Source organism: Theobroma cacao, chromosome 4 (genome assembly GCF_000208745.1).
Source record: "Theobroma cacao cultivar B97-61/B2 chromosome 4, Criollo_cocoa_genome_V2, whole genome shotgun sequence".
In the NCBI taxonomy this organism is placed as follows: Eukaryota; Viridiplantae; Streptophyta; class Magnoliopsida; order Malvales; family Malvaceae; genus Theobroma; species Theobroma cacao.
In genome coordinates, this window is record NC_030853.1 from 27,657,886 (window position 1) to 27,683,713 (window position 25,828).

General features: G+C 34.8%; 3 protein-coding genes across 6 annotated transcripts; all 3 read left to right on the forward strand.

Annotated features, from left to right (window-relative positions):
- On the forward strand, positions 970–10,631 carry LOC18602948 (long chain acyl-CoA synthetase 6, peroxisomal). 2 transcript variants are annotated; one of them, XM_018119159.1, is made up of 23 exons: positions 970–1,229; positions 2,831–2,891; positions 2,990–3,067; positions 3,224–3,295; positions 3,380–3,461; positions 3,633–3,738; positions 3,835–3,911; positions 4,901–4,945; positions 5,068–5,154; positions 5,923–6,012; positions 6,112–6,191; positions 6,302–6,395; positions 6,945–7,033; positions 7,110–7,198; positions 8,185–8,314; positions 8,407–8,525; positions 8,670–8,793; positions 8,884–8,970; positions 9,315–9,418; positions 9,494–9,579; positions 9,743–9,829; positions 9,942–10,028; positions 10,143–10,631. In XM_018119159.1, the coding sequence occupies exons 1-23, from the start codon at positions 1,118–1,120 to the stop codon at positions 10,233–10,235; spliced, it is 2,079 nt and encodes a 692-aa protein (XP_017974648.1). In that variant the 5' UTR covers positions 970–1,117; the 3' UTR covers positions 10,236–10,631. The 2 variants fall into 2 exon arrangements, with proteins under 2 accessions (XP_017974648.1, XP_017974649.1); XM_018119160.1 differs by having other exon boundaries at positions 971–2,719.
- Positions 12,944–21,705, forward strand: LOC18602949 (chloride channel protein CLC-d). Of its 3 annotated transcripts, none has more exons than XM_007034638.2 (23): positions 12,952–13,483; positions 13,568–13,640; positions 14,130–14,351; positions 14,452–14,498; positions 14,705–14,803; positions 15,148–15,222; positions 15,522–15,610; positions 15,826–15,966; positions 16,076–16,146; positions 16,273–16,352; positions 16,464–16,613; positions 17,117–17,176; positions 17,268–17,342; positions 18,227–18,378; positions 18,826–18,961; positions 19,039–19,170; positions 19,312–19,389; positions 19,474–19,529; positions 19,662–19,748; positions 19,846–20,002; positions 20,094–20,198; positions 20,277–20,323; positions 21,410–21,705. In XM_007034638.2, exons 1-23 carry the CDS (start codon positions 13,304–13,306, stop codon positions 21,510–21,512), a joined length of 2,415 nt encoding a protein of 804 aa, XP_007034700.2. In that variant the 5' UTR covers positions 12,952–13,303; the 3' UTR covers positions 21,513–21,705. The 3 variants fall into 3 exon arrangements, 2 of the variants coding, with proteins under 2 accessions (XP_007034700.2, XP_007034701.2); XM_007034639.2 differs by having other exon boundaries at positions 13,304–13,483; positions 20,277–20,318; XR_001927396.1 differs by lacking the exon at positions 19,846–20,002 and having other exon boundaries at positions 12,944–13,483; positions 21,410–21,470.
- On the forward strand, positions 22,009–24,754 carry LOC18602950 (sugar transport protein 8). The gene is made up of 4 exons (XM_007034644.2): positions 22,009–22,731; positions 22,840–23,159; positions 23,266–23,892; positions 23,985–24,754. Exons 1-4 carry the CDS (start codon positions 22,602–22,604, stop codon positions 24,399–24,401), a joined length of 1,494 nt encoding a protein of 497 aa, XP_007034706.1. The 5' UTR covers positions 22,009–22,601; the 3' UTR covers positions 24,402–24,754.

Here is a 25,828-nt window from a genome sequence, read left to right on the forward strand (position 1 = left end):
ACAGTAACTCTTCCCAAAAGTTTGGATTATGTTATGACCAAAACAATAGCTTTTAAAACACTCAAGCTTTATTTCCAAAAACGACATTTCAAGTTGATGAAAAAAGATATTCCCACAATTCGATTATATCAAAAAGGCCATGTAATTTTTACATGAACGGTGTTTGATATTAATTTCAATCCCCTTCTAGAAAAACAGTACCTTTATGTGGAAACTAGTAATATTGCCTTGGACAAAGACAAGTCCAAAGTGGCCATCGTGCTCAAAGAGGATAACAGTGTCAGCCACCTTTCTGTATCTCATCTCATTGGTTGCCCTCCAACTTTATTGTAGTATGTCCCTGTAAATCTTTCTTTTTTTGGTCTGTGAAAGTCGTGATAACTTTTTTCGCTCACCAAACATTTGAAAAAAGTCATAACTGAAGCACCCGGTTTTTAATATTTCCTAAATCCCATGTATGTTTCCTGATAATTAAAAATTATGTTGAAAAAGTTGAATTTAACAGCCACCGTGGGCAATTCCTGTTTCCTACTTCCTACCACTCTACCCTTGTTGTTCAAATTCAACATAGTTGTTGCCATTGGGTTCCACCTATGTTTCCATTCATCGTTCGTGTTACGATAACTACAGTATAAAAGAAGAGGAAATGCATTAAATGCCCCATTAATTAAAAAAATGAAATAAACAAGTAGCAAAGGCAAAGATGAAGAAAGAAAATTAACCTTATTAAATCCAAATCACAGTACTTAAACATGATTATTAAGAAGAAGAAAAGTTCACAAGTTTGGTACTTGTACATTTGGACAAGAAGGGACAAGAACAGTTGCACTGCCGGCACAAAAACTAAGCTTAGGCGAGAATCAAAACATACATGATCAGACTCGGAACATCAAGACAAAGAAATATATCCCATTTATGAACCCATCCTTTACCCTTTCCCATTTTCTTCTTCTTTTTTATTTTAGTTGTTTTCATCAAGGCAAAGCTCTTATCTTTAACAACAACCTTACATGTCAGCATCTTCGAAAAGTGTGCCATCTTCCTCTTAACAAGACTTCCAGATAAACAAACGGAAAACGAGAAAACGAAAAAGGAAAGGACCCACGTCAGCTTTCCCATGGATTCATCCAAAGCTCAACGTCGACTTAACGCCATTCACGGCCACCTCGTCTCCGCCGGTTCTCATTCCGAACTCCGTGTTAACCCAACCGCCGGCGAGTTCGCCTCCGGTACGTTGGTGTATATGTACGGTTGAGAAGAAAAATGATATAGGCTTTTGTTGGTCTGGTTTTCTTTTTTAACTTTCTTTTGGGTAAATGAAATGGTCCTTTTGCTGAAAAAATATAAGCTTTTTGTTTTTATTACTATAAATATACGTTTTTGGGTCTGGGCTTTTGGTTTTGATTCTTATTTAAATATTTGATGTAATAAAGTTTTCATTTTTTTGATTGCTCTTTTTGATTCTGATGTGGAGAACAAAAAAAAGGTTCTTACTTTTCTGATCTGAGAATTCTTTTAGGAAGCTTACTGTTGATTGTTGAGTAAAATTTGTTGATCATAGGTTTGCTAAAAAGGAGAGGCTTTGACAGATACAATATCTTTCTTTCTTTGTTGTTTTTTTGGATTTCCAATCATTTGGACATCATAGTCGAAGGCTTTGCTAAGGGGAAAGATTTGCACTTGCCTTTCGAGTGTCATTTTCCCTCAGCATGGTCAATGGGTCAGTTTGCTCATATTTGATGTAACGAACAAGTTTTCTATGGTCCCAAGAAGCACTTTGAGTGGAAATTTTTTTTTTTGAAAAACCACTTTGAGTGGAAATTAGTTTGTGTCAGTGATGTCGGATATAGTTGTTGCTTAACTTTGTACTATGGTGATATTTTGTATGGATTGTCGGGAAGCTTCGGTTCTGGTTTGGCCTCCAGAAGCTAGAAACATGTTATCCACGGAATTGAGAAACGTTATATTTTAAAGTGTTTTTGAATTTAACTCCTATCATCCAGAGAGCTGGTTGTGATGCCCGGTTGAAATGTCTTGAGTTTTGTAAAAATGAAAGAAAAGAGGTTAGCTGCAATGGAATTCATTACAGGAATATTATTCTAGAGGATGGCTTTGTCTTATGTCTACGTAGCCGCAGATCCAGAAAATGTAGTTAAACTCTACACAAATATGTAATTTCTCTTTTTCATTTCAGAAGATATTTAGCAGGAGTTCATTGTTCTAGATCAGTCCTTGGGGAAATAATAATTGCTTTCAAGGGTTGTTCCTGTATAATGTTGTTGCATCTTAGTGTGAATAGTAGTTCATCAGATAGAGAAGATGACACAAGCAATCAGTTTTGGAATTTGTCTATAAGCTAGTCTCTTCTAAATCTGCAATTTTTTGTTAAGTGAGAGCAGAAATGATGATCTATGCATGGTGGTTGTTGAGATGCTGATGACATAACTCCATTTATTAGTAAGCAGGATCTATGGGCCTGGCTGGCATGTTTGTGAGTTGTGGGTGGGGTTGATTGGATTATTTGCTACCTATCAAAAGAAAAAACATTGTTTGTAGTGGTCTCTTCGTAGAAATGTCATTAGAGGTTAAAAGAATGATTTGAGTTTGAATTTGAAGTAATGACCGCATGGAAATGTGGAAAGAGCTGGTTTGTGGGAACTCACCATCTATTTTGGGACAGAGGAAGGGCTGCTAGCAGCTGATAGCCAATTTATCCATTGTAATAAGCAATATGTAATTAGTTTCTATCTGATTTAACCGTAAGAAGCGGACATCTATTGCTAATTTATCTGCATTTAACTTACGTGTGATAATATTGATTTTTGAGCAGAACAGGGTTATAGTGTTGTGCTGCCAGAGAAATTGCGGACAGGAAAATGGAATGTATACAGGTAAGACATTGCTACTATCCTTCGTGTTTTTGCTTTGTGCTGTCCCTTGCCCATTCAGCAGTTGTCGATTATTATTTTATGTTTATGCCTTATGGCAGATCTGCTCACTCTCCATTGAAGCTCATGAGTAGATTTCCTGATCATCCTGATATCGGTACATTGCACGATAATTTTGTGTGAGCATCTCCTTTTTCCTGGCTGAATCATGTTTAAATTTGTTGGTGTGTGGCTGAATGCAATACATCAATGCCTTATCATTTATTTCAAATTGAAGTATGTCTGATGGTTCTTCACTTATCTTTCTTTTCTTTTCCTTTCGTTTTTTTATTTAGACATGCAGTTGATACCTTCCGAGATTACAAATATCTTGGCACAAGAATTCGAGTTGATGGAACAGTTGGAGAGTAAGATTCCTTTTGTCAAAATGAAGATCATAGTCTGTTGTCAAAGTTCCTTTATACATTTACTTCCATTTTCTATTTATGAAGGTACAAATGGATAACATATGGAGAAGCTGGTACAGCTCGGGCCACCATAGGTTCTGGCCTAATATATCATGGAATACCAAAGGTGAGCATTTGAGTGATAATTATACGTTTAATATTTAAGTGCTACAGTGAACTTTTTGTCTGTAACAAGTTTATTGCCTGGTGAACATATGTGCTTCATGTAACATACCCATTTTAAGTTAATAGATTGTTCCTCATGTAGCATGTGTTTCTACTGGTTTTATAATGCCAGGGCTCTTGTGTTGGAATATATTTCATCAATAGACCTGAGTGGCTCATTGTTGATCATTCCTGCTCTGCATATTCCCTTGTATCAGTTCCTTTATATGACACTCTAGGTTTGCCACTGGCCAGATGCTCTCCTTTTCAATTGAATTTTTGTCCATCCTCACCTATCGTTAAGATGCTAAGTGGAAAGTTTTGTTTCCTTGCAGGCCCGGATGCTGTCAAGTACATTGTAAATCATGCAGATGTGAAAGCTATATTTTGCGTGCCTCAAACATTGAGTTCTGTAAGTTTAATCTGTGCTCTTTTCAGGCTACACTTAAGCAGAAGGCGCCTATTTGATCTGGAAAAATTAACTTTTATGGCATTTATTTTCTTCTGCAACTATATTCTTCATAGGATGGGAATCTGGTGAGACTGTCCCAATTTCTAATTGCTTTCTAAACATGTTATTCGCTTGTGGCTATGATGGATAGGGTGAGAGTTTGAAATGAGGCTTAGATATGTCTAGATTACCTAGAGAATGCAATGGCCATTTTTGAGAAAGGATAATGGATTTTTTTTTCAGAATGTAGATAGGATAAAGCTGATTCTTGAATGCATGCTTTCAGAAGGTACTGCCCTTTACTGCAGTGAAAGCTGTCTTTTCTGGCTATGAACCAGGGATGCATTGATGTCTTGGTCGTCAATTTTTTGACTGATATGCAATATTGAATTCTTTATTGGGTACGATAATAATGTTTTGGTGGACATGCTTAAGTAATTTTCTAGTGCTTAGTTGTTTTTAGCATTTTAAGGTCTTAAGTTTCTTTTACCTCTTTTTTTGGGATATCTTAGTACTTCTAGAATCTTTCTTGGGACGATTTACATTATTTGTTCTTCCCTGATACTTCTTTTCTGAGTGTGTAATTTGGATGGTCGGAATTGAAATTTAAATTCCATTTCCTCTGTGAAAACTTTTGCAGCGAAAATCTAAGCATTTGTTTTAACCGCGCTGATAGATAATCCTAAATCCTCTTCTACATCCCCTCAACTCAGGATTTATGCTCTTTTCGTCTTTGTACTATTGGCTTTTAAGCCTGGTAAAATGGTCTTTATAATGCATGACAGAAATAGCTAATATTTTGTATGAGCCCTCAAATTTTACTAGTATTTTGGTTCATTGACTATTTAATTTTGTACTTGACACCTTTTTTCATTGTCTAGTTCATAATGTTTTGCGGATTCTGAATTGCTTCACAAGATTTATTCATCTTTTCACTTTGTAATTTGCAGTTGCTGAGCTTTTTGTCTGAGATTCCATCTGTGCAGCTGGTTGTGGTATAAACCTGCCTGATCTTTCCTGCCAGACCTTTTCAAACCTTCTTACTGAATATTTTGAACAAGAAAAAAGTACATACTGAGTTGCCTGGGGTATAATTATTTGCTTCCCTATTCTGCAGGTGGTTGGAGGAATGGACAATGAAGTGCCTTCACTGCCACCATCAACTGGCGTTCAGGTTGTTACATATTCAAAATTATTAAGTCAGGTAATTTGAAATCCTTTTCATCTACATCACTGTAGTAGTTTATAGCAACATCATCTTGGTAACTTTTAGAACCAATGCATATGTATGATTTGATCCAGTATAATTTTTTAAAGTATATTATTTCATATTGTCCAAGATGGTTAAATCAAGAGCAAGCATTCATTTAATTTCTCCAAGTTTGGCCTGCATTTTTTTGCTGTCCATGTTTTGGTAATTGGATATGTTTTCTTCTTATTTGCCTTTCAAGAATTATTTCATAGCAATAATCATTGTTTCTTCATAGGATGACTTTGAAGATACACTGGTGATAATTTTATTTGCTTCATGGCTTGTTTCTATTGTACAAGATCAACCCATCATATAATCTTTAATCTTGGCAACTTCTAGGAAGGCTATGCTTGAGATAAGTAGGCTTGTCCTTATCTTTTTGTTGCTTGTGCTGTTTTTGGTGCCCAGAAACTCAGGGTTAATGATAATATTTTTACATTGATTTTGAAAACTTGTGTCTGCAGACACCCACAACCCAAGACACCAATTTTGCAGAAAATGCTTTTGGTTGCATTCTTAATTTATTATCATTAAACATATTCCTCTTTTGGGTTTTGGTGAATGTTTAGTTTCTCTTAGCTGCATTTTTATGCAGCATTTATATTTTATTTGTTTATTTGATTGGAGTTTGGTTTCTAGGTTATCTGATGATATGTAATATTATAATTTTGGTATAATGTTGTGTGCTATAATTGTTTCTCATGTGAATGGTTCCTTTAGGGCCACAGTAACCTTCAGCCTTTTTGCCCACCAAAGCCAGATGATGTTGCAACCATTTGCTACACTAGTGGTACAACTGGAACACCAAAGGTATAGCTTAATCCTATGAATTTTAACAGATCTGAACAATCAAATAAGTAAATAAAGGTTTTTTTATTTGCCTACTTATTCTTTATAAATTTTGGCCAGGGAGTTGTGTTGACCCATGAAAATTTGATTGCAAGTATTGCTGGATGCTGCATTTCTACAAAATTTAACCCCTCAGACATGTAAGTTCTATTGGTTTTGAATTCATATAATATTTTTTAGTTAGCATTTATGGTTGAATTTACTGTTATTTACATTCACTTCCTTGCTGAAATGTTTGTTCTTTGTTCAGTTACATATCTTATCTTCCTTTGGCACACATTTATGAACGATCTAATCAGATCATTTCAGTGTATTTTGGAGCTGCAGTTGGATTTTACCAGGGGGTATGAGAGTAAACCTAAACACCTTCATTCTCATATATGATCTTTAAGTGATCTATGTTTTATTTTTACATTGGAATCATTTTTGAATTTGTTTGGTCCACATTCTGACTGAATTGTTGGAACAGCTGATTCAATGAAATCCTATGCTTCTTGTTGCTTAAAAAAATAAAACGAGCAAAAAACTTTAGATTTGCATCTTTATTTTTGTGAATCTGACTTCTCTTTTGTGGTCATTGGATTTGATTTGTAAATGATCTTTGGTTTTTATTTTGTCCTTTTTTGATATTTTAGCTGGGTGAAGGTAACCTTCTAAGTAAGAAGTAGCTAGTCTAACTGAATCTAGCAAAGCTCTTTTCCTCTCGCTTTTTTTTAATTGTAGTCATGTTGCTTTCAGATCCATATAATTGTTCAAGTTTAAATAAGTAATCTTCCGTGTTCTTGAAGCAGCTGTCTCACCTTTTGGTACTATGTATGCTCTGCAGATGTGAAAAAGTCTATTTTGTTCTTGAGATGAAGCCTTAGATGCTGGTTCTTGATCTTTGTATGCAGGATAACATGAAATTAATGGATGATATGGCTGCTCTACGACCCACTATATTCTGCAGTGTCCCTAGACTGTATAACAGAATTTACGCAGGGTACTTCTCTGATTGTTTAGTTGATTGTGACTGATATATTAATCGAATCATTTTATCAAACTCTTCCTTTGTGCAGTATTCTGAATGCTGTAAAGACATCTGGTCCCCTAAAGGAGAGACTTTTTAATGCTGCCTACAATTCTAAGAAGCAAGCAATTATGAATGGTAAAGACTTACATCACTAGATTGGTGTTTCTTTCTATCCCTTGCTGGAGGGTTAGTGTAGGATTTTCTTTGCCTTATAATATGACAGTAATATAATTTGTATTGCTTAAATTCTAGTGTCTTTATTAAACATAAATGTACTTATTATGGCTATCGATATTTGAGTTAAGAAACTACTTATTGAAAAACTGAAATGAAACCATATTTGTTAATTGATCAACCTGTTGCATTTGTGCATTAATTATATTTATATATGTAAAGTGTTGTGGAGCTGTAGTCCATTTTGTATGGCAGATAGTGACCCTGAAAAAAAAGGCCGTGGACAGATTAGCTCTATGACTGATTCGTTAGTCAGTTATGGTTGTGGTCCATAATTCAGCATGAGGGTTTACAGGTTTAATGTCCTTTGGACTGTTTAAATCTACCTTAAGAAGCCTGAAGAATACATGGCGTTCATAAGTTGATTCCACTTTTGCAACACAAATGGTTTGGGAATTTTCATAAAATCCAACTACTACATAAATTCTGCTTCAGTCTCAGTTTATTAAGGTGGCCAAGTTTCTTCAATAATGAAGTTATTGGAGCATCCTCCTCCTCTTCCGTCCATGTCCTTTCTCTTTTATACTTGAAAGTGCCCTGTAGCATCAGATTGGTACCTATTTCTTTATGCATTTTGTTTAACCAATGGCATGCCAATTATTTGACTGTTATTGAAATTACTAATTCATATTTGAAGAACTAAAGTCATCGTGCCAGACTGAGATCTGAGATGTGAGGCATGCCAAAAGGACTTTCTTTTTTTCATTTTTGTAGCTTAGCTATATAGTGATTACCTTGCACTACAAGTCTGGTCACTGGGAATAACTTGACTGTGCATACACGTATGTACAATTACGTGTACTGGCATATATATTATAAAAGAATATGCCCTTCGGTACCAGTTTACTGCATTGATATGTATTAATCATGTGTATCATCCTTTTAAGGAAAGAGTCCATCTCCCATGTGGGACAGACTGGTGTTCAACAAGATAAAAGCCAAACTTGGAGGTCGCGTTCGTTTTATGGGTTCAGGTGCATCACCCTTGTCTCCTGATGTCATGGACTTCTTGAAGATGTAAGTTAATTACTTTTAGATGTTGAATGCTCATCAAGAAGTAGTTCATATCTCCTATCATTCTTATCAATATGTGTGTCACAAATCTGCAGCTGCTTCGGTGGTCGAGTAGTGGAAGGTTATGGAATGACTGAAACTTCATGTGTCATAAGCTGTATTGATGAGAGTGACAATCTTTCTGGCCATGTTGGCTCTCCTAATCCAGCTTGTGGTGAGTTATTACAAGAAAGTTTTAAGTCTAGCATACTATAAAACAATTGGCCCTTGGCGTATTCTTTTGGCTTTATTCATGATGTTTTCTTCTGTTTTTTTTTTTTTTGTGCAATAAATTCATAAATTGTCTTTCCTGTTTCAGAAATAAAGCTTGTGGATGTTCCAGAAATGAACTACATGTCTGATGACCATCCCTATCCTCGTGGAGAAATCTGTGTGAGGGGTCCAATTGTTTTCCGAGGTTATTACAAAGATGAAGTGCAGACGTATGCTCCTCACATGTGATCTGTCTTTTTTCTTCTTGAGACTTTCATATATTTGAGATTAAATGCGTCTATAATGTAAAAATTGGACAGGAGAGAAGTTGTTGATGAAGATGGATGGCTTCATACTGGAGATATAGGGCTATGGTTACCTGGAGGTCGTCTAAAGATTATTGATAGGTAAGGTCATACATCATATGTATTTCTTAATTAAATGTTAAAACCCTCTCTAGAATCTTCTTGGACAGTATGTTTGTATCCTTCTTTTACATATGGTGCATATAACTCCCACAGTAAACATTGTATTAACACCCCTTAAATTGCAGACAGAAATCGTGAGTGGCACATAGAAGTGTTCACCATTTCTTGTAATTAGTGTCCTTCTCTCTCTCATTTTCTGAAGTACTTTGGTGCTGCATTCAAATAACTGCTTCCTGAATTAAATTGGCAGTGGGGTGCGTGTCTGTGTTTCTGAGACATGTATATCTCTTGAAATGTACTGGAAAATATGTGTATTGGTACAGGAAGAAGAACATTTTTAAGCTGGCTCAGGGAGAGTACATTGCTCCAGAAAAAATTGAAAATGTATATGCTAAATGCAAATTTATTGCCCAGTGTTTTATATACGGTAAGACAATGTGGTTTTATAAATTCCTGCACTCCTTTCTCTCGTCTGCTGACACTGGACTCTCTTGCTTGGTAGGTGACAGCCTTAATTCTTCATTGGTAGCTATTGTCTCAGTGGACCCAGATGTTTTGAAAGCATGGGCTGCATCCGAAGGCATTAAGGTGATCTATCTTTTGGTGTTTTCGTTGCAGCAAAAATCAAGGATAATCTTTGTTATGGCTGTATTCTTTTTGTTCAGAACTTATTTTTTTCTTCTACCATTTGGTGCATTAACTATCTTGCTTAATCACCTGCTAATTCTTATCTGCCAATGATTGAGTGCAGTACAAAGATTTTGGTCAACTGTGCAATGACCCAAGAGCAAGGGCTGCTGTCCAGGCTGAGATGGATGCTGTTGGAAGAGAAGCTCAGGCAATGCCTCTTGATGAACTAAATGTTTAGTATAGACATTCTAATTGCACCTTGAATTTTTAATTTCCTTCTTCCCTGGGCCTGAAATTTGGTTTGATTGATTTTGGAACAGCTGAGAGGCTTCGAATTTGCAAAAGCTGTGACTTTGGTGCTTGAACCATTCACAATGGAAAATGGTCTTCTTACTCCGACATTTAAGGCAAGTGCCTACTATTTTTTGTGTAAACCTCATTGCATAGGAAAAAAAAAAGGGAAAACAGAAAAGAAAGACTAAAGTTAACAAAATCTCAACTGTCTTATTATTTGTGGCCAGATTAAGAGACCTCAAGCAAGGGAATATTTCGCAAAAGCAATTTCAAACATGTATGCAGAGCTTGCTACATCAGATCCCTCTCCTCAGAAGTAGTTGTGAAGGCAATGCAATGAAAAAAATATAGAATCCATGACCAAGCACTCCAAAGCAGAGACGGACTGGCACTACTACATAATAAGACAGTGAGAGCCTAAAGTTGTCCTGATTTACCAAAGCCTCCAACATAGTCTCATGTATGTTTTTAATCACCTATCTGAAAAATAAAATGGTTGATTTTTCCTTCTATTTTTCCCCTTCAAAGTGAGCATCCCTTCATTCAGCTACTTAACTGTAATTATTCTCTTCATAAACAGTTGTACACTTAATAAGGAATATAATTTTTATCAGGATCAGGGGACAATAGGATTGAGTCATTGACCTTATCGTAGAGATTTATCATATGTGGCAAATGATTCATTCATAATGAGCCTTAAAAACACAGCTTGGGAAGTTTTTGTTCTGTCTTAATGAAGCTTGACAAGAATGTTGTTGGTGCTACCAATAAGAAAAGAAAAAATGTTGTTGGTGCCTGTCTGAAACACGTGAAGCAAGATACACAAGAAGAGTCTAAAAGTTAAACTGGCTCGATCTTGTGGATTGCAGAAGTCAACATAGCAAGGAACCAAACTGTGAGGTACACTATGTGGTCTTCGCCTACCGGTCAAGTCCATCCACACTTTTGCACCCAAAATTGGAGATTGCATTGCCTCACGTCTCACCAACATGTTAAAAACATGATAAACCTGTGAAGGGTATTTTTCTTTTTCAAATTCAAGTCATGGTGTTTAGCTCTGATTAGACCCATTGATCAGATTCCAGTGGGGTTTAGTTTTTGCATGATGGCAAAGTGTATGTGGCAACAATAATGTCATTAGCATAGACATTTCCTAAGTTGCTAGTCTACCATTTACCAACTTGATAAGGATATGTCAGCTCTTGTTGGCTTGAACCATCAACCATGGCTCACCTAATTTGAAATTTCTAAAAGCTGGAAGCCGGGAACTACTGTAGGTTACCTTATGTTAGTATTTCATATTCTTAAGTTGATGTGAAAACTGGAAAGTGGAGTTCTTTCTTTATTATTTCAACCATGCTTTTTCTGTTAGTGGATGTTGTCCACACACCGATCGTTCTGGTTGTGAAGCTCTAAATCCAGCATGTTATCATGCTTACTTGGAAATGCTTCTGCATTAAGTCTTTTTCTTGGAAAAATACTACCACTAAACTACTATACTACTATTGCTTTCTTCATTTGAAATCTTAAAATGAGATATACGTAGGATGCCACTAAAACTATCTTACAAAATCTTTAATAAAGCGATGAATATAATTTATTGATAATGTCCAAGACTATACGTCAATGAACTATTAAAATAAGTTTAGAAATTTATTTTCCCTTTCATGTGCTTTATATAATATAATAGTATGATTGGTTCGTGAAATAAAATAAAATGAAATAGAATAAATATTCTTTGAGAATATAATAGAGTAAGAATAAAATGAAATATTATTAAGTAGTTTGATTAATAAAATGGAATAAAGTAGGAATTGTTATTATAATGTTTGATCGGTAAAAATAATTTTTGAATAATAAAAGAATAGAGGATAAAAAGATAAAAATTATATTTTATTATAATATATTATTATTTATTTTTATTTTATTTATTAATTATTAATAATTTATAATTTATTTAAAAATATTAATAATTTATAGTTTAAATATTAATATTTTTAAAAATTTAAATATTATTATGATTAAAATATTAATAATTTTAATTAATTTTTGAATTTAAATATTATTTTATAATATATAATTAAAAACTTAAACTTTTTATAGAATTTTTTTTTTCATTTTCCTTTCTTCTTCTTTGGCCGATGTAACAGTGTGTTGATCTAGCACTCCTTGTAGCCGGATCTAGCCACTAGAGCATCAAATCGACATTTTCTATGATTTAATTTAATCGTGAAGTATTAAATTCATCAAATATGATATTTTCTCGATTATATTTGGACAAAGAATTCCACATCTGATCCTAAAATCGCTTCACCGTGGCCAACGTCTTTGACAATGGGTGGAAGATGATAGAAGGAGAAATGCAGAAATTGGAATGGAGAGAGAGAAGGAAGAGAGAAAAAAAATGTTTTTATATAAGCAAGATTGTAATTTTTTAAATTTGTAAAAAGTATTTTGGTTTTATTATTTTTAAAAGTTATTTCTCGAGAGGAATTGATATTAATTATTTTTTGATTTTAAGTGATTTGGAGAACAGAAATTTCAAATAAAGGATTATTCTTTAGGGTATTTGACAACCAAAGGAAGAAACAAATGTTGCTTAGACGTAGAGATAGCCATTTTCCTGACAAAACATGCAATTGATAAGATAATTTTAATTTTATTATTCTTATGTTAAAATTATGATTAAATAATTTTTTTATTTTCATAATATAATTAACTCTTAATATATAGTTAAAAGAACATAGAAAAAAATAAAATGCAATAAAGAAATTGTGTTTGTTCAGGAAAAAGAAAAAGAAATTAAAATTGTTAACATCTTACCTCAAGGTTTGGTCCGCAGCGCACTACCTCGAGTTATTATTCTCTAACAAAATTCTCTCTCCAAACATCCATCATCCACGTCACCGTCCACAAACCCATAAAACAAAATCCAACCGCCAGAAAAAAAGAACACAAAACCTCACATGAAGTACAGCTGTACCAGATCCTTCCTCGTGGCGCAATGGTAGCACTTCGCCGCGAAGCTACAGAACGGGAGTCAAATTTCCGAATTCGGGAAGTCAAATTCAACCGGAAACCGCAAAGACATCTATAAAAAAAAAAAGGGTAACAGTTAGAAACTCTAATTTCCAAAAGAAAAGAAAAAGGAAAAAGAGATAGTCGATTACGTTCCTACGCCAGAATCTCTCTTTAGATTTCCAATTGTCAAAGATTTCCATTTCCAAAAATATTCTCTTATAATTTTCTACTCTTTTTTTCTTGTCAATTCTCAATTTGTTTTGAGATTTCTTTTCGGAGCTGGAGCTTTGGCTGTGGAGTGATCCGGTGGGAGCTTAGGGTTTTTAGGGTTCGTTTAAAGAGATCGATCGATTCAAATCGATCGATCATGTTATCGAATCATTTCCAAAACGGTATGGAAACGGCGAGGTTTGTTTGGTCTCGGCTTCCACATTCAGAAGAAGGTGAGCTCGAAGGTGCTGGACTCTTGAGTAGTGAAAGCAATAAGAACTGCGTCGAGAGCCTTGATTATGAAGTTCTTGAAAATTACGCTTATCGAGAAGAACAGGTACTTTTTTATTTAGAAAAATACAAATATTAAAGCTCAAATTTCTGTTAAGTTATTGATTTTTTTTTTTGGAATTTAATTTAGGCACAGAGAGGAAAACTTTTTGTTGGATATAACGTGGGGGTGAAATGGTTCTTCGCTTTGCTGATCGGCATTGGTAAGTTTTTTGTTTAGCGATTCGGATTCCACTTTTGTATATTGTAGTTTTTATAAATTAAATTTATTCATTTGTTCTGCTGCTTTTGACATTTTTGAGGTTGTATTTCTCGTGATGGTTTTCAGTTGGGGGATGGAGTGATAGTTATTTTAGTTTCATTTCTTTAACTGAATCACTTTAACTGTTAGCTTAGAAAGAGTAAAAGTTCATCATAATATTGGTAGCTTAAAGATTATTAGAGAAAAGATTTTGGATGGTGTTTGAGTGATTAATGGTACTGTTAAGTTGCATAATGTGTTAGGCAAATAAGGATGTAGCGGTGATGAATCATTACTTGACCTGGTTTAATATTGGAATTCTTATTGCTCTGCTTTTAAGTAATTCTTGTTACCATAGGCACTGAACTTCCATCTCTTTTTTGTATGACTTTATTTTTTCCATGTGGTATTTGGTTTTGTGTGTATGATTTTTTTTTTTTATCGCTTTCAGGTACTGGATTAGCGGCAGTGTTCATCAATATTTCTGTTGAAAACTTTGCTGGATGGAAGTTTGCCTTGACCTTTAACATAATACAAAAGTCATATCTAGCTGGTTTTCTAATTTACATCTTAATCAACTTAGCTTTAGTTTTTTCTTCTGTATATATCATTACCCAATTTGCACCAGCAGCAGCAGGGTCTGGTATTCCTGAAATCAAGGGTTATTTAAATGGTAAGTTTAGATTTTTCATTCTGTTCTTGTTACTATACTCATTAATGAGCTATCCCAAGTGTTGCATAGGCTGATGATCCAATTCTTATCTTATCCTCAGGAATTGATATTCCCGGTATCCTTCTTTTCAGAACCTTGATTGGAAAGGTATGATAACCTGGCCAACATAATATTGCGACTGATTAATCATAAATTAGTGGTCACTTTATAGTCTTTTTAATGGATAAATTTTGAAGAATTAATTTTTTAAAATTCTTTCAGATTGGGGTTTTTGAGGTTTATCAACCACACCTACATCTTTTAATATGTTTCTAGATCTGTTTCAATTGAATTCTTCTCATTCTAATTTGCAGATATTTGGAAGTATTGGTTCAGTTGGAGGTGGTCTAGCTCTGGGCAAAGAAGGTCCTCTTGTCCATACTGGCGCTTGTATTGCTTCTTTGCTTGGACAAGTAAGCATTTAGTATTCGAAGTATGCTAATGTTTAGGATACAATTTTCACCATAATTTTCTCTGAAATGACACAAGTTTAGAGCAATCAAGTGACTTGATTAGTTACACGTAGTTCAAATGATCCCCCCCTACCCCCCCTCTCTCCCCCGTGAAGGGAGGAGGTATGATTTTGCACTGCACTTATTTGTTAGTTGCAGTCTTGGAATGTGATAGTAGTGTATTTTAATTATAGTATATATGTTCTTCTGCCTTGTTGAGCATTCTTGATGTTGTATGGCTAGCATCTCTTCAAAACTTGCCACACATGCCAAATTTTTTCATTTCATGTTATGGGTTGATTCAGGGTGGATCCACAAAATATCATCTAAGTTCCAGGTGGCTTCAAGGTTTCAAGAGCGACCGGGATCGCCGTGATCTTGTGAGTATAAGAATGTCTTTTTGATTGATAGTTTTGAAAAAGTCATAAATGAGAATGCCTTCCTGGCATGCATGTATAGCTTTTAAAAGATGAATCCTCCTAGGGTACAGTTTTACTCCTCGACTTCTGAATCTTTTTAATATTGTATATGTTTTCATTATCTTATGTTGTGATCCCTATTGATATTGGTTGCTTTAATTGGAATTTAGATGTATACGGTCATGCTTTTTCCTAATAATGGAGGTGATATACCTCTAGATTTGTGCTCATTTTCTTTATTTGTGTAATGTTTTGAAAAGGTAACCTGTGGCTGTGCAGCTGGAGTTGCTGCTGCTTTTAGAGCTCCAGTTGGGGGTGTATTATTTGCATTGGAAGAGGTTACATCTTGGTAAAGAATTTTTGTTCTTGGTTACTTTTAAGTGTATGCACAAGCACTTTTATGTTTGATACTGACATGTACATTTTTAATTAATTTTACTGTATTTTTATGTGTGTCTTAGCATGTGTAAGTGCAGATAAGATTTGTACGCATATATGTTATGTGCATATGCATAGACGTATTCAACTCTAACTTTCTATTCATTTGAATTTTGCCTTCTGAAGGTGGAGGAGCCAACTAATGTGGCGTGTCTTTTTCACTTCTGCAATTGTGGCTGTTGTGGTGCGTGCTGCAATGGGATGGTGTAAAAGTGGAAACTGTGGACATTTTGGCTCTGGTGGCTTCATAATATGGGATATATCAGAGTTAGGATCTGAACTTAAGCTTTTGCTTATCAACCCGTTCTTGAACTTTTTGCTTGGCTTTTGGACTAACTGCTTCCAACGTTTTTTCCCTTTCTTTCTCCTTTTGTAGTGGTCAAGAGGACTACTCTTTTGAGGAATTATTGCCGATGGCTGTTATTGGAGTCATTGGAGGTCTACTAGGTAGAGCTTTTTTAATTGGGTTTCACATCTGTTCTTATGATCTTTAATCTTATTTTTAATTTTTTATATTGGTTTGTTTATAGTGTCCTTTTTATTAATATTTATTTATTTTTCGATTGAGCCCAGGAGCTTTATTTAACCAACTGACTATTTATGTAACTCGCTGGCGACGGAATTATTTGCACAAGAAAGGGAGTCGAGTCAAGGTGAGGAATTCTAGTAACTGTAGTAATTGCTTGAATTCTCAATGAAGTTTAGTTATCTTATATTTTTAACCACCCCCTCCTTACCGGGTGTCCGAAAAAAATACATTGCAGATATATGAAGCATGCCTCATCTCTGTGATAACATCAGTTATATCTTTTGGACTACCACTTCTGAGAAAATGCAGTCCGTGCCCTGACTCAGATCCTGACTCTGAAATTGAATGTCCACGTGCTCCTGGAATGTATGGGAATTACGTAAATGTAAGATATGCTTCAGTCATGATGCATTTTTCTTTTGTAAATGTTTTTTCTATTCAGTTTAAATCTATTTGACTATAATGATTGTGGTTTTGCCCTGTTATTATATTGCTAAAAATTTCTACCAAGAGAATCATTGAAACCTGATTGTGTTTGCTGAATGCAAGAATACAGGAACTGCATCCAGCTATACTTTCGAGTTACTTTCTTGTTATTATTGAACCTTAAGTATCCTTTTCAAAATGGACTCGGTTTTGATTGAAGAGTATCTCAGCTTTCCAAATTCTAACTTTGGCTTAGTTTTTTATTTGTCTGAAAATGTTTTCCCCTTCTGAGTGCATTTATCTTGAGAACCATCATTGTCATGTGATTATATATTTTCTTACATGAGTAGTTATTGTGGGGAGAGAAAACATTTTGTTCTTTTATTTCTGTCTTTTCTTTGAGGTTTTGTTTGCTTGAAATTGTAGTTATTTCTCCTCAATCTGATTTAATTTTTTCTGCAGTTCTACTGCAGTAAGGACAAGGAATACAATGATCTTGCGACTATCTTCTTCAATACTCAGGTTTTTTGGATCTTTTGAAATATGTCCTTTTCTTTGAAATGCTAGTCGCCTTGCTAGTTTATATTTTAACAGGTTTATACTTTTGTCACAGGATGATGCCATCAGAAATTTGTTTAGTGCAAAAACAATTCATGAGTTCAGTACCCAAAGCTTATTGACATTTTTGGTATTGCTCTGTGAACTTGTTGACTTCCTTGCAAGTATATTTCTAATATATTTAAAACCTGTTTAGTCTATGTGGTTATGTATGATATTGTAAGGTTAGTATGCTGCATGTCTCCTATTAGTATGGTCTACCTATTTGTCTTCCAAGTCTGTCTGTTAGTGGTCTTATTTGTTAAATTAAGAACCCTAAACCAATTTCATTCCCATTCTAGATTCCATAGAAGGGAAATTTTAATGTAAATTGTGGGTTGGAGGGACACAGAACTTGTTATGAGGAGGACATCTTCCCTTCCCCTGCTGAGGCTAGCTAAAGAGTATGGCAAAATAGGGGATAAAAAAGGTGAATAGAGGCAAACTGAATCAGATTTAAAGTATTTGATGCCAGCAGAAGGTATAATATGTCCAAATTATTCTGAGGTTATGGCAGTCTATTTTGCTGAGAAAATCTGCCTCTGGTATCTGATCTTGTGTTCCTTGTGTTCCCTGTTTTGCTAAGATATTAATGTTGCCTACACCATGTTGCAGTCCTTTTGCACCTCTCTTTTTTCCTTCTTTTTAAAAGGAAAGAATGTGTTAATAAGTTAATCAGAAAGAGTGAGGAAAGGGAGTGGAAACCTCTGTAGAAAATGGATGGTTATTAAGAATATATAGTAGTTTTCATATTATATCCTTTGAATGTTTTTTGATATGGGTTACAATTTAAAGAATTGAAGGCTTTTAGGGAATAACTTACTAAATTTCATTGTCGAGAACTTCTAGAAGGTAACAGTTTTGATTATATTTTAACTATTTATATGCTTAACTGAAGTCATTGGTCAATATTTTTATCCCCGAAATCATTCGTTGTTTGATTTTCTATTTTTTTTCTTTTCAAATGATTTTCAGGTTATGTTCTATACCTTAGCAGTAGTGACATTTGGTACTGCTGTTCCAGCTGGTCAATTTGTTCCTGGAATAATGATAGGATCAACATATGGCCGTCTTGTTGGCATTTTCACTGTTAACCATTACAAGAAGCTCAACATTGAAGAGGGAACGTAAGTATAATATTTGTTTTAGTTCTATGGAATTTGATCAATCAGATTTATATTCCTCGCTATTACAATTTTACATTTTTTTTTTTTACCAAATTTCTTTTGGAAATCGGATCCAAGCATCTGTAAACTAAGCAAATGGTTATTCTTGAGCACTATGAATTAATATGATATTTTTTAATCATAAAATGTGGAAGAAATAGTGCTGAAGTTTCCTAAAAAGGCTGTAATTAGTCAATTTAGATGTGAAATGAACTTGTAAAAAATAAAAGAGAGATCCTAAGTTCTACAGTGCTCATTTTATGATCTGTTTTTGCTGTCAATTATAGCATTTTTCTTTATAGTGTTACTTTATGTGTTTTTGTTCAGTGATTTGTAAGACTCTCACTTTCTTGTTACATACTGCACAGTTTCATTGCTGAGATGCTCTGTATCTTGGTGGATTTGCAGGTATGCACTTTTGGGAGCTGCTTCTTTTCTTGGGGGTTCCATGCGGATGACGGTATCACTGTGTGTTATTATGGTTGAAATCACAAATAACTTGAAACTTTTACCTCTTATCATGCTTGTTCTTCTCATATCGAAGGTATGAATTTTGTTACTGATAGCTTTGCCCAGTTCTTGATTGATCTTCAAAAAGTCCTCAGTCGTTTTCCCTCCCAGGCTGTTGGCGATGCTTTTAATGAAGGTTTATATGAAGAACAAGCACGATTGAGGGGCATTCCATTGCTGGAATCGAGACCCAAGTATGAGATGCGGAAAATGACTGCCAGGGAAGCCTGTGGAAACCAGAAGGTGAGTTGATTGATCCTTTTAAATGATGTTGCACTCGAAAAGATGGCATGGTTTTGCAGTGTGACATAACAATCATCTCAAGCACTTCGACCTGGCCCTTATGCTTTGAGCCCTAAGTTGCTTGTTTTTCTACCTTTCTAGGTCCTCTCACTTCCTCGGGTTGTAAAGGTTGCAGATGTGGTTTCTATTTTGCGCTGCAACAAACATAATGGCTTTCCTGTAAGCTTAGCATTCCCGTCACTTGTTTCTCTTGTTTAATGTTAGCAATTTTGAAAATTGTGTTTAATTGTTCACCCTACCTAGGTGATTGATCACACAAGAAATGGAGAACCACTTGTTATTGGAATTATGCTTCGGAGGTACAATAAATGACTTACTTTCACTCCTGGATATTTTGCTCTATATGTTGGAGAGCAGAAGGATCCTTTTGTTTTGAGAAGAGCAGAAACATACTTAAAAGAACTAACTAGTGTACTTTGTTTATAATGCAGTCACCTACTGGTACTTCTTCAATCTAAGATAGATTTCCAGCATAGTCCTTTACCTTGTGATCCCAAAGGTGGATCCAGAGCAATTAGGTGAGCAGAGATTTGTTGTTAGTCTAACTTCTTATTTGTGTAATTCTGGCTTTTTGTTCAGTTGAGCTGAAGACTAAATGGCTCCCTTTATTTACAGGCACAATTTTAGTGAATTTGCTAAACCTGTTTCAAGTAAAGGACTATCAATAAATGATATTTATCTTAGTTCAGATGATTTAGAAATGTACATAGATCTTGCACCGTTTTTGAATCCCTCGCCGTATGTTGTACCTGAAGATATGTCTTTAACAAAGGTGATTTTTTTCAGTTTTCTTTTTAACAGGTTTTTATGTTTGTTTGCTATTTATTTTGGTATCTTATGAGGTGTTTAATGTTTGTGTACAGGTTTACAATCTTTTCCGCCAACTAGGATTGAGACATATATTTGTTGTTCCTCGTGCATCTCATGTGATTGGTGTGATTACCAGAAAGGATCTGCTGATCGAGGAGGTATTTCTAGCTGCATCAGCTTCTTCTTAAGATTGTAGCTTGACTGCAATAATTGAACTTTGATTATTTGCATTGCAGGAAAATGATGATTCAGCTACTGTGGAGCTCCAATCAACTAGTGTAAGGTCTCAATGCTGCTTTACATCTATTTAGTGATTTCTGTCGTCGTGACACTCTTTCAGAGGCTCATATGAACCTTAAGTTAGCTAAGGATTTGTTCTTTCCAGTGGATATGGCTTAATAGTCGAGCTTTATTTTGTCCAGTAGGGAATTAAGCTGAGGTGGTTTAAAACTTCTTAATTGATAACTTGAAATATGCTCTATCACAGGTAGGGAATGAGCTGTCAAAGTTATGATGAAATGACTGAAGTAATCCCTATATGGATTTCAGGAATTTTTGTTTGATATAAATCCTAATTTAATGAGAATGTGCAGAAATCACAATCTCAATTTCACACCTGTTTAACCTTGCCAAACAGACTTTAAAGAGGTATCAGTGACTCATTTTCGAGTGACAATGTAGTAATGTGCATAAATCTCAAGGATGAAAAATTTTAATCTGCCTAATTATGAATGGACAATGTGCTACGCAAGTCCAGATTTGGGGCAGAATAGTAAGATCGTTTTCCAGTTTTGATTATAAGGCAATCTCTTCCAACTTTAAAATTTCTTACTCGTATGTGTAGACTCAAGTGTAACGTAGGGTGTTACATTTCAATTCTATGTCTAGTGACAGCTTTAGATATGGGTTTTTCAATGTGAATGAGGTGTTTTTGAAAGAGATAGTGGGCTTATTCCTATGTCTCAAAATCAAAACCATATTATCCTCGCTAATTATCTTCTCTATATAGAAATAATCCATGATGTGATGTGATGCAGGCGCATCTATAGAATTCTATTTTATTTAATTTAGTTTTTCTAATTATAGTTGGTTTAGGATTTTATTTTTCTTATTCTATTTAGTTTGGGATTTTTTTTTTAATTAGGATTTTAGTACATTAAATTGTTGAGTTCTAATTTGCCCAAAACCTTTCTGGTGGAACTGTTTGATGGGCATGGACATGCAATCTGAGATTAATTGTACAGAGATGTTTATTCCACACTAATGGCTCCTTTTTTTCGTTTTCTTGTTTTCTTTCTCAAATTGAACCCCTAATTCTTGCATGTGTTTTCACTTGTCTGAATCTTTCCCTTGAAAATTCTGATGGCAGAGGTCAGCGACGTGAGGAAAGATCGTTGGTAGGGAATGCAGATGCAGAGCGCCCACTTCTCAATGGTCTTTTGGTTCAAGATCAAAATCATACACCTAGATGATACAAATTTTTTTTTCTCTTCTACCATTTTCTGACCCCAAGTTTAAATTCTTTCCTCTTCTGCATAAAATTATCTGAGGGTTAGGTTAGTGGAATTGTTTGTATTGAAGTGGACAGTGATGCTACTCCTATATGCTTGACTGGCAAAGATGGAATTAATTAATGGATGTCTCTCACACTCTTGATTTGTATCAGGTTTAAAGTTCAAATATCCTCAGCCCTCATTCCTCACTCAGCATGAAGGTGCAATCAACAAATCTCCAAAAAATAAAACAAAAAAGAAGAAGAAGAAGAAAGTATCAGAAAAATATTGAGATTAAGATGGAAAAAGATTAAAGAATTACTTTATATATAGTATAGAATTTAGATATAAATAAAAATATTAGAATTTTGATAATTCTGAATGAATGGTAAGAGATCTAACAAATGACTTTGCTTTCATTGATTTAACTCGTGATATTGTCAATAAAGTGCACTATTTCCATCCATATAGTCGATTATTATAACAATGGGGAATTAATTCCATTTGAGCTTTCTAATGCTAAATAATAATTACATAATATCTCAAAAAAAAAAAAGAAGTTGGGTTGATAAGACGCATGCATGCTTATGAAGTGGAAAGGAAGCCAAATGAAAGTTAGTTGACGTAGAGTAACTGTTGAGTATTATTTTATGATAAATATTTCAAAGACAGGAAAAAGGAGATTTATCTTATCTGTCTAGTACTGTCGGGTTTTAGCACAATTTGCTCGTTCCGGAATCTGACTAAGCTCGGGTCAAGGATAAAATTAGAAAACAGTAGGTCAAATGCTCAAAACTGTTGGGACAACTTGCGGGGCTTCGAGTTTGAACAAGAGGCCAATTTTAGATTTCTGTTGCACTCTCAACTTCTGTATATAAACCATGCAGAAGGTGTTCAACTGAACTTTGTATATTAGAGGATTCAAACTTCTATATATTTTATCACAATAAATATTAGTCTTGGTCCTGATTCCTGCCTTGCTTTATCCTCTCCCTAACTATTCTTGTGGATTTTGATTCGTTAAAAAGGAAACTTCTACTCTATTATAATATTTGAGGAGAGGAGAAAATGCCAGCAGTTGTAGCAAGCCATGGCGACATGCCAGAACATGAAGGCAGGTTTACGATCTACGTCATAGTCTGTGTGATCATAGCAGCCTTTGGAGGCTTGATGTTCGGATATGACATTGGCATTTCAGGTTTTTGGCTTGAATTAAATCATTGTCTTCTTTTATCTTAGTTCCAAGGAAATTTTTTCTTCTTTTTGGCTGCATAATTTGTGCTAAGAAATTCATTTGGATCGACAGGTGGAGTAACATCCATGGATGATTTCTTGAAAAAATTCTTCCCGGTTGTGTATGAAAGGAAGCGACATGCACATGAAAACAACTACTGCAAATATAATAGCCAGTCCCTCCAGCTATTCACATCTTCCTTGTACCTTGCTGCTCTGTTAGCCAGTTTTGCAGCTTCAAGGGTCAGCTCAAAAGCTGGCAGGAAACGCACCATGCAGATTGCATCAATTTTCTTCTTGATAGGAGTAATTTTGACTGCTGGAGGTCTGAACATAGAAATGATAATTATAGGGAGAATTCTTCTGGGCTGTGGTGTTGGTTTTGCAAATCAAGTAAGAAACCTGTACACGTCCCATTATACTAAGCTAATAATGTTAATCATCATCCATCAACCAATCCTTGTGAATTACACTACTAATTGTTTATAATATATTTCAGGCAGTACCACTTTTCTTATCCGAGTTAGCTCCACCAAAGATTCGTGGAGCAATCAACATCGCATTCCAACTCTTCGTTACTATTGGAATTTTAGTAGCCAATCTGATAAACTACTGGACATCAGGTATCCATTCTCATGGATGGAGAATTTCTCTTGCCCTTGCCGGTGTCCCTGCTTTGGTCCTCTGCGTGGGATCTTTTGTCATTTGTGAGACTCCGACCAGCCTTATTGAACGTGACGAAGTTGAGAAAGGAAGGCAAGTTCTCAGGAAGATCCGTGGTGTCGAAAATGTTGACGACGAGTTTGATTCAATTGTACATGCTTGTGAGATGGCAAGGCAAGAAAAACACCCATTCCGCAAACTAATGAAGCCAGCAAGCCGACCCCCGCTAGTCATTGCCATCTTGTTGCAAGTTTTCCAGCAATTCACTGGAATCAACGCAATCATGTTCTATGCTCCCGTTCTCTTCCAGACTATGGGATTTAGGAATGATGCCGCATTGGCTTCCGCTGTTATTACTGGAGTTGTCAATGTGGTTAGTACATTTTTCTCAGTTTATGCAGTGGATAGGGTTGGCAGGAGAATTCTGCTACTTGAAGCTTGTGTTCAGATGTTCCTTACCCAGGTTTCCAGTCTGATCTCTCGTCCTTTTCAATTCCATTTCGGGACCTTAAATACTATGATTTTCTTACTTTAAAAAGTTTATTTGAGCTGCAGAGTATTATTGGTGTGATCCTGTTAAAAGACTTGAAACCCACGGGTGATAATCTTGGGCGTGGCGAGGCAACTTTTGTGGTGATCCTCGTGTGTCTCTTTGTCATGGGCTTTGCCTGGTCATGGGGACCTCTCGGTTGGCTAATTCCTAGCGAGACTTTCCCTCTCGAGACTAGAACCGCCGGTTTTGCCTTTGCAGTCAGCTCTAACATGCTCTTCACTTTCATCATTGCTCAAGCTTTCCTGTCAATGCTATGCAACATGCAAGCCGGAATCTTCTTCTTCTTCGCTGCCTGGATTATCATCATGGGATCCTTCACCTGGTTCTTGTTGCCCGAGACCAAAGGTGTGCCCATTGATTCAATGGTTGACGAAGTCTGGAAGCAACATTGGTTCTGGAGCCGTTTCATGGGTAAATGATGTGTGCAAGGCAGAAGTTAAGGTTGTCTGATCTTTTGACGTAGCTGCCTCATTGCGAGGGTACATAGAATGACCAAAGCACCAATAAAATTTCTGGTTTTCTTTCTTTTTCCTTGTAAATTTGCTGTTAATGGGGCAGTGTTTGACGCATAAGCCAGTGCCAGTCCGGAACGACGGTTTTCATATTGTTTTGAGCTACCAGCATTTTCCTTTTATTGGAAAATAAAGGAGAAAACCCAAAGAATTTCGCATCGCTTCTTAAGGTATAAAAAACGGACGAGGGATGGACCGACTCTCTATGAGCTCTAGTATTTTCAAGCTTGGCCCAAATATATGGATTGCATCGAGTTAAAGGGTCCCAAACTCATTGAGTCTATATATATACATATATATATATATGTATATATATATATATATGTATGAATATGATTGATCATGTATAATTGTATCTATACGTATTTTCTCATTTAAAAAATTGTCCCACTAATTCTAATCTCTTCTTTCTTACACAAAATGATTATGATAATTATTTCTCACCATTCATCATTTATTTATTATATTTTATATACTCTAAGAATTTAATTTAAAAAAATCTCTACTTCAATCTTAACTCATAAATTATAATCAACATAGTACTTAAAAAAGTCTTTTAATTATTTAAAAAAATTCAAATAAACTATTATTTTTTATTACATTCAATTAAACACTTAAAACTAAGAGTTTACTAATTATTGTTAATCAAAATGATCAATCAAACTTTTATAGCTAATAGTTTAATCAAAATATCACTTATTACTCCATATTATGTGACGTTAGTGTGATATACTGACATATCATAACGGATAATGGTATGACATGTTCACACGATCATATGGTTTATTTTACTCTTTATATCTACGTTATATGGATATAAAACAACAATTAACACTTTGATTAACAATTATTTAATTTAAAATAAAAATATAAAAAATTAATTAAAAATAATTGAAGCATAAAAATTTATTTAATTTTTTAAAAATATTATGTCACAATAATTTTATCAAGCTCACTTTAAGGCCCAATAAACAATTTCTTGTTTCCTCCAGTAACTTAAAGAGACAAAAGGAAAAAGCATTAAACTTGGAAACGACCAAAAAAGCTCAATCGACCAAAATGGAAAAAATAGCAAGAATTCTACCTCGTCAAACTACCATAAAAGATAAGAATGGTCTTACTCTCACGTGTCATCATCCATACTAACCAAATATATATTTCCTTAAATAGAAATTCATATATATACCTGTAATGTCCATATACATATGAATTCCAGCACCAAATTCTTGGCATAATTACCGATGATATTGAATGACGAATAAGTATTTCCAAATTCATGACCTTATTAATAACATTGCTATAAACTTTATAGCCCAAAAACCAATTAAAACCCT

Bases quoted from the DNA above. Each gene is read 5' to 3' on its own strand.
- LOC18602948 (XM_018119159.1), top strand. From the start codon at position 1,118: ATGGATTCATCCAAAGCTCAACGTCGACTTAACGCCATTCACGGCCAC. The intron at 3,462-3,632 runs GTGAGCATTTGA...TTATAATGCCAG, and splicing joins TATATCATGGAATACCAAAG to GGCTCTTGTGTTGGAATATA. The intron at 9,580-9,742 runs GTGATCTATCTT...GATTGAGTGCAG, and splicing joins CTGCATCCGAAGGCATTAAG to TACAAAGATTTTGGTCAACT.
- LOC18602949 (XM_007034638.2), top strand. From the start codon at position 13,304: ATGTTATCGAATCATTTCCAAAACGGTATGGAAACGGCGAGGTTTGTT. The intron at 13,484-13,567 runs GTACTTTTTTAT...AATTTAATTTAG, and splicing joins ACGCTTATCGAGAAGAACAG to GCACAGAGAGGAAAACTTTT. The intron at 20,199-20,276 runs GTATTTCTAGCT...TTTGCATTGCAG, and splicing joins AGGATCTGCTGATCGAGGAG to GAAAATGATGATTCAGCTAC.
- LOC18602950 (XM_007034644.2), top strand. From the start codon at position 22,602: ATGCCAGCAGTTGTAGCAAGCCATGGCGACATGCCAGAACATGAAGGC. The intron at 22,732-22,839 runs GTTTTTGGCTTG...TTGGATCGACAG, and splicing joins ATATGACATTGGCATTTCAG to GTGGAGTAACATCCATGGAT. The intron at 23,893-23,984 runs GTTTCCAGTCTG...TTTGAGCTGCAG, and splicing joins TTCAGATGTTCCTTACCCAG to AGTATTATTGGTGTGATCCT.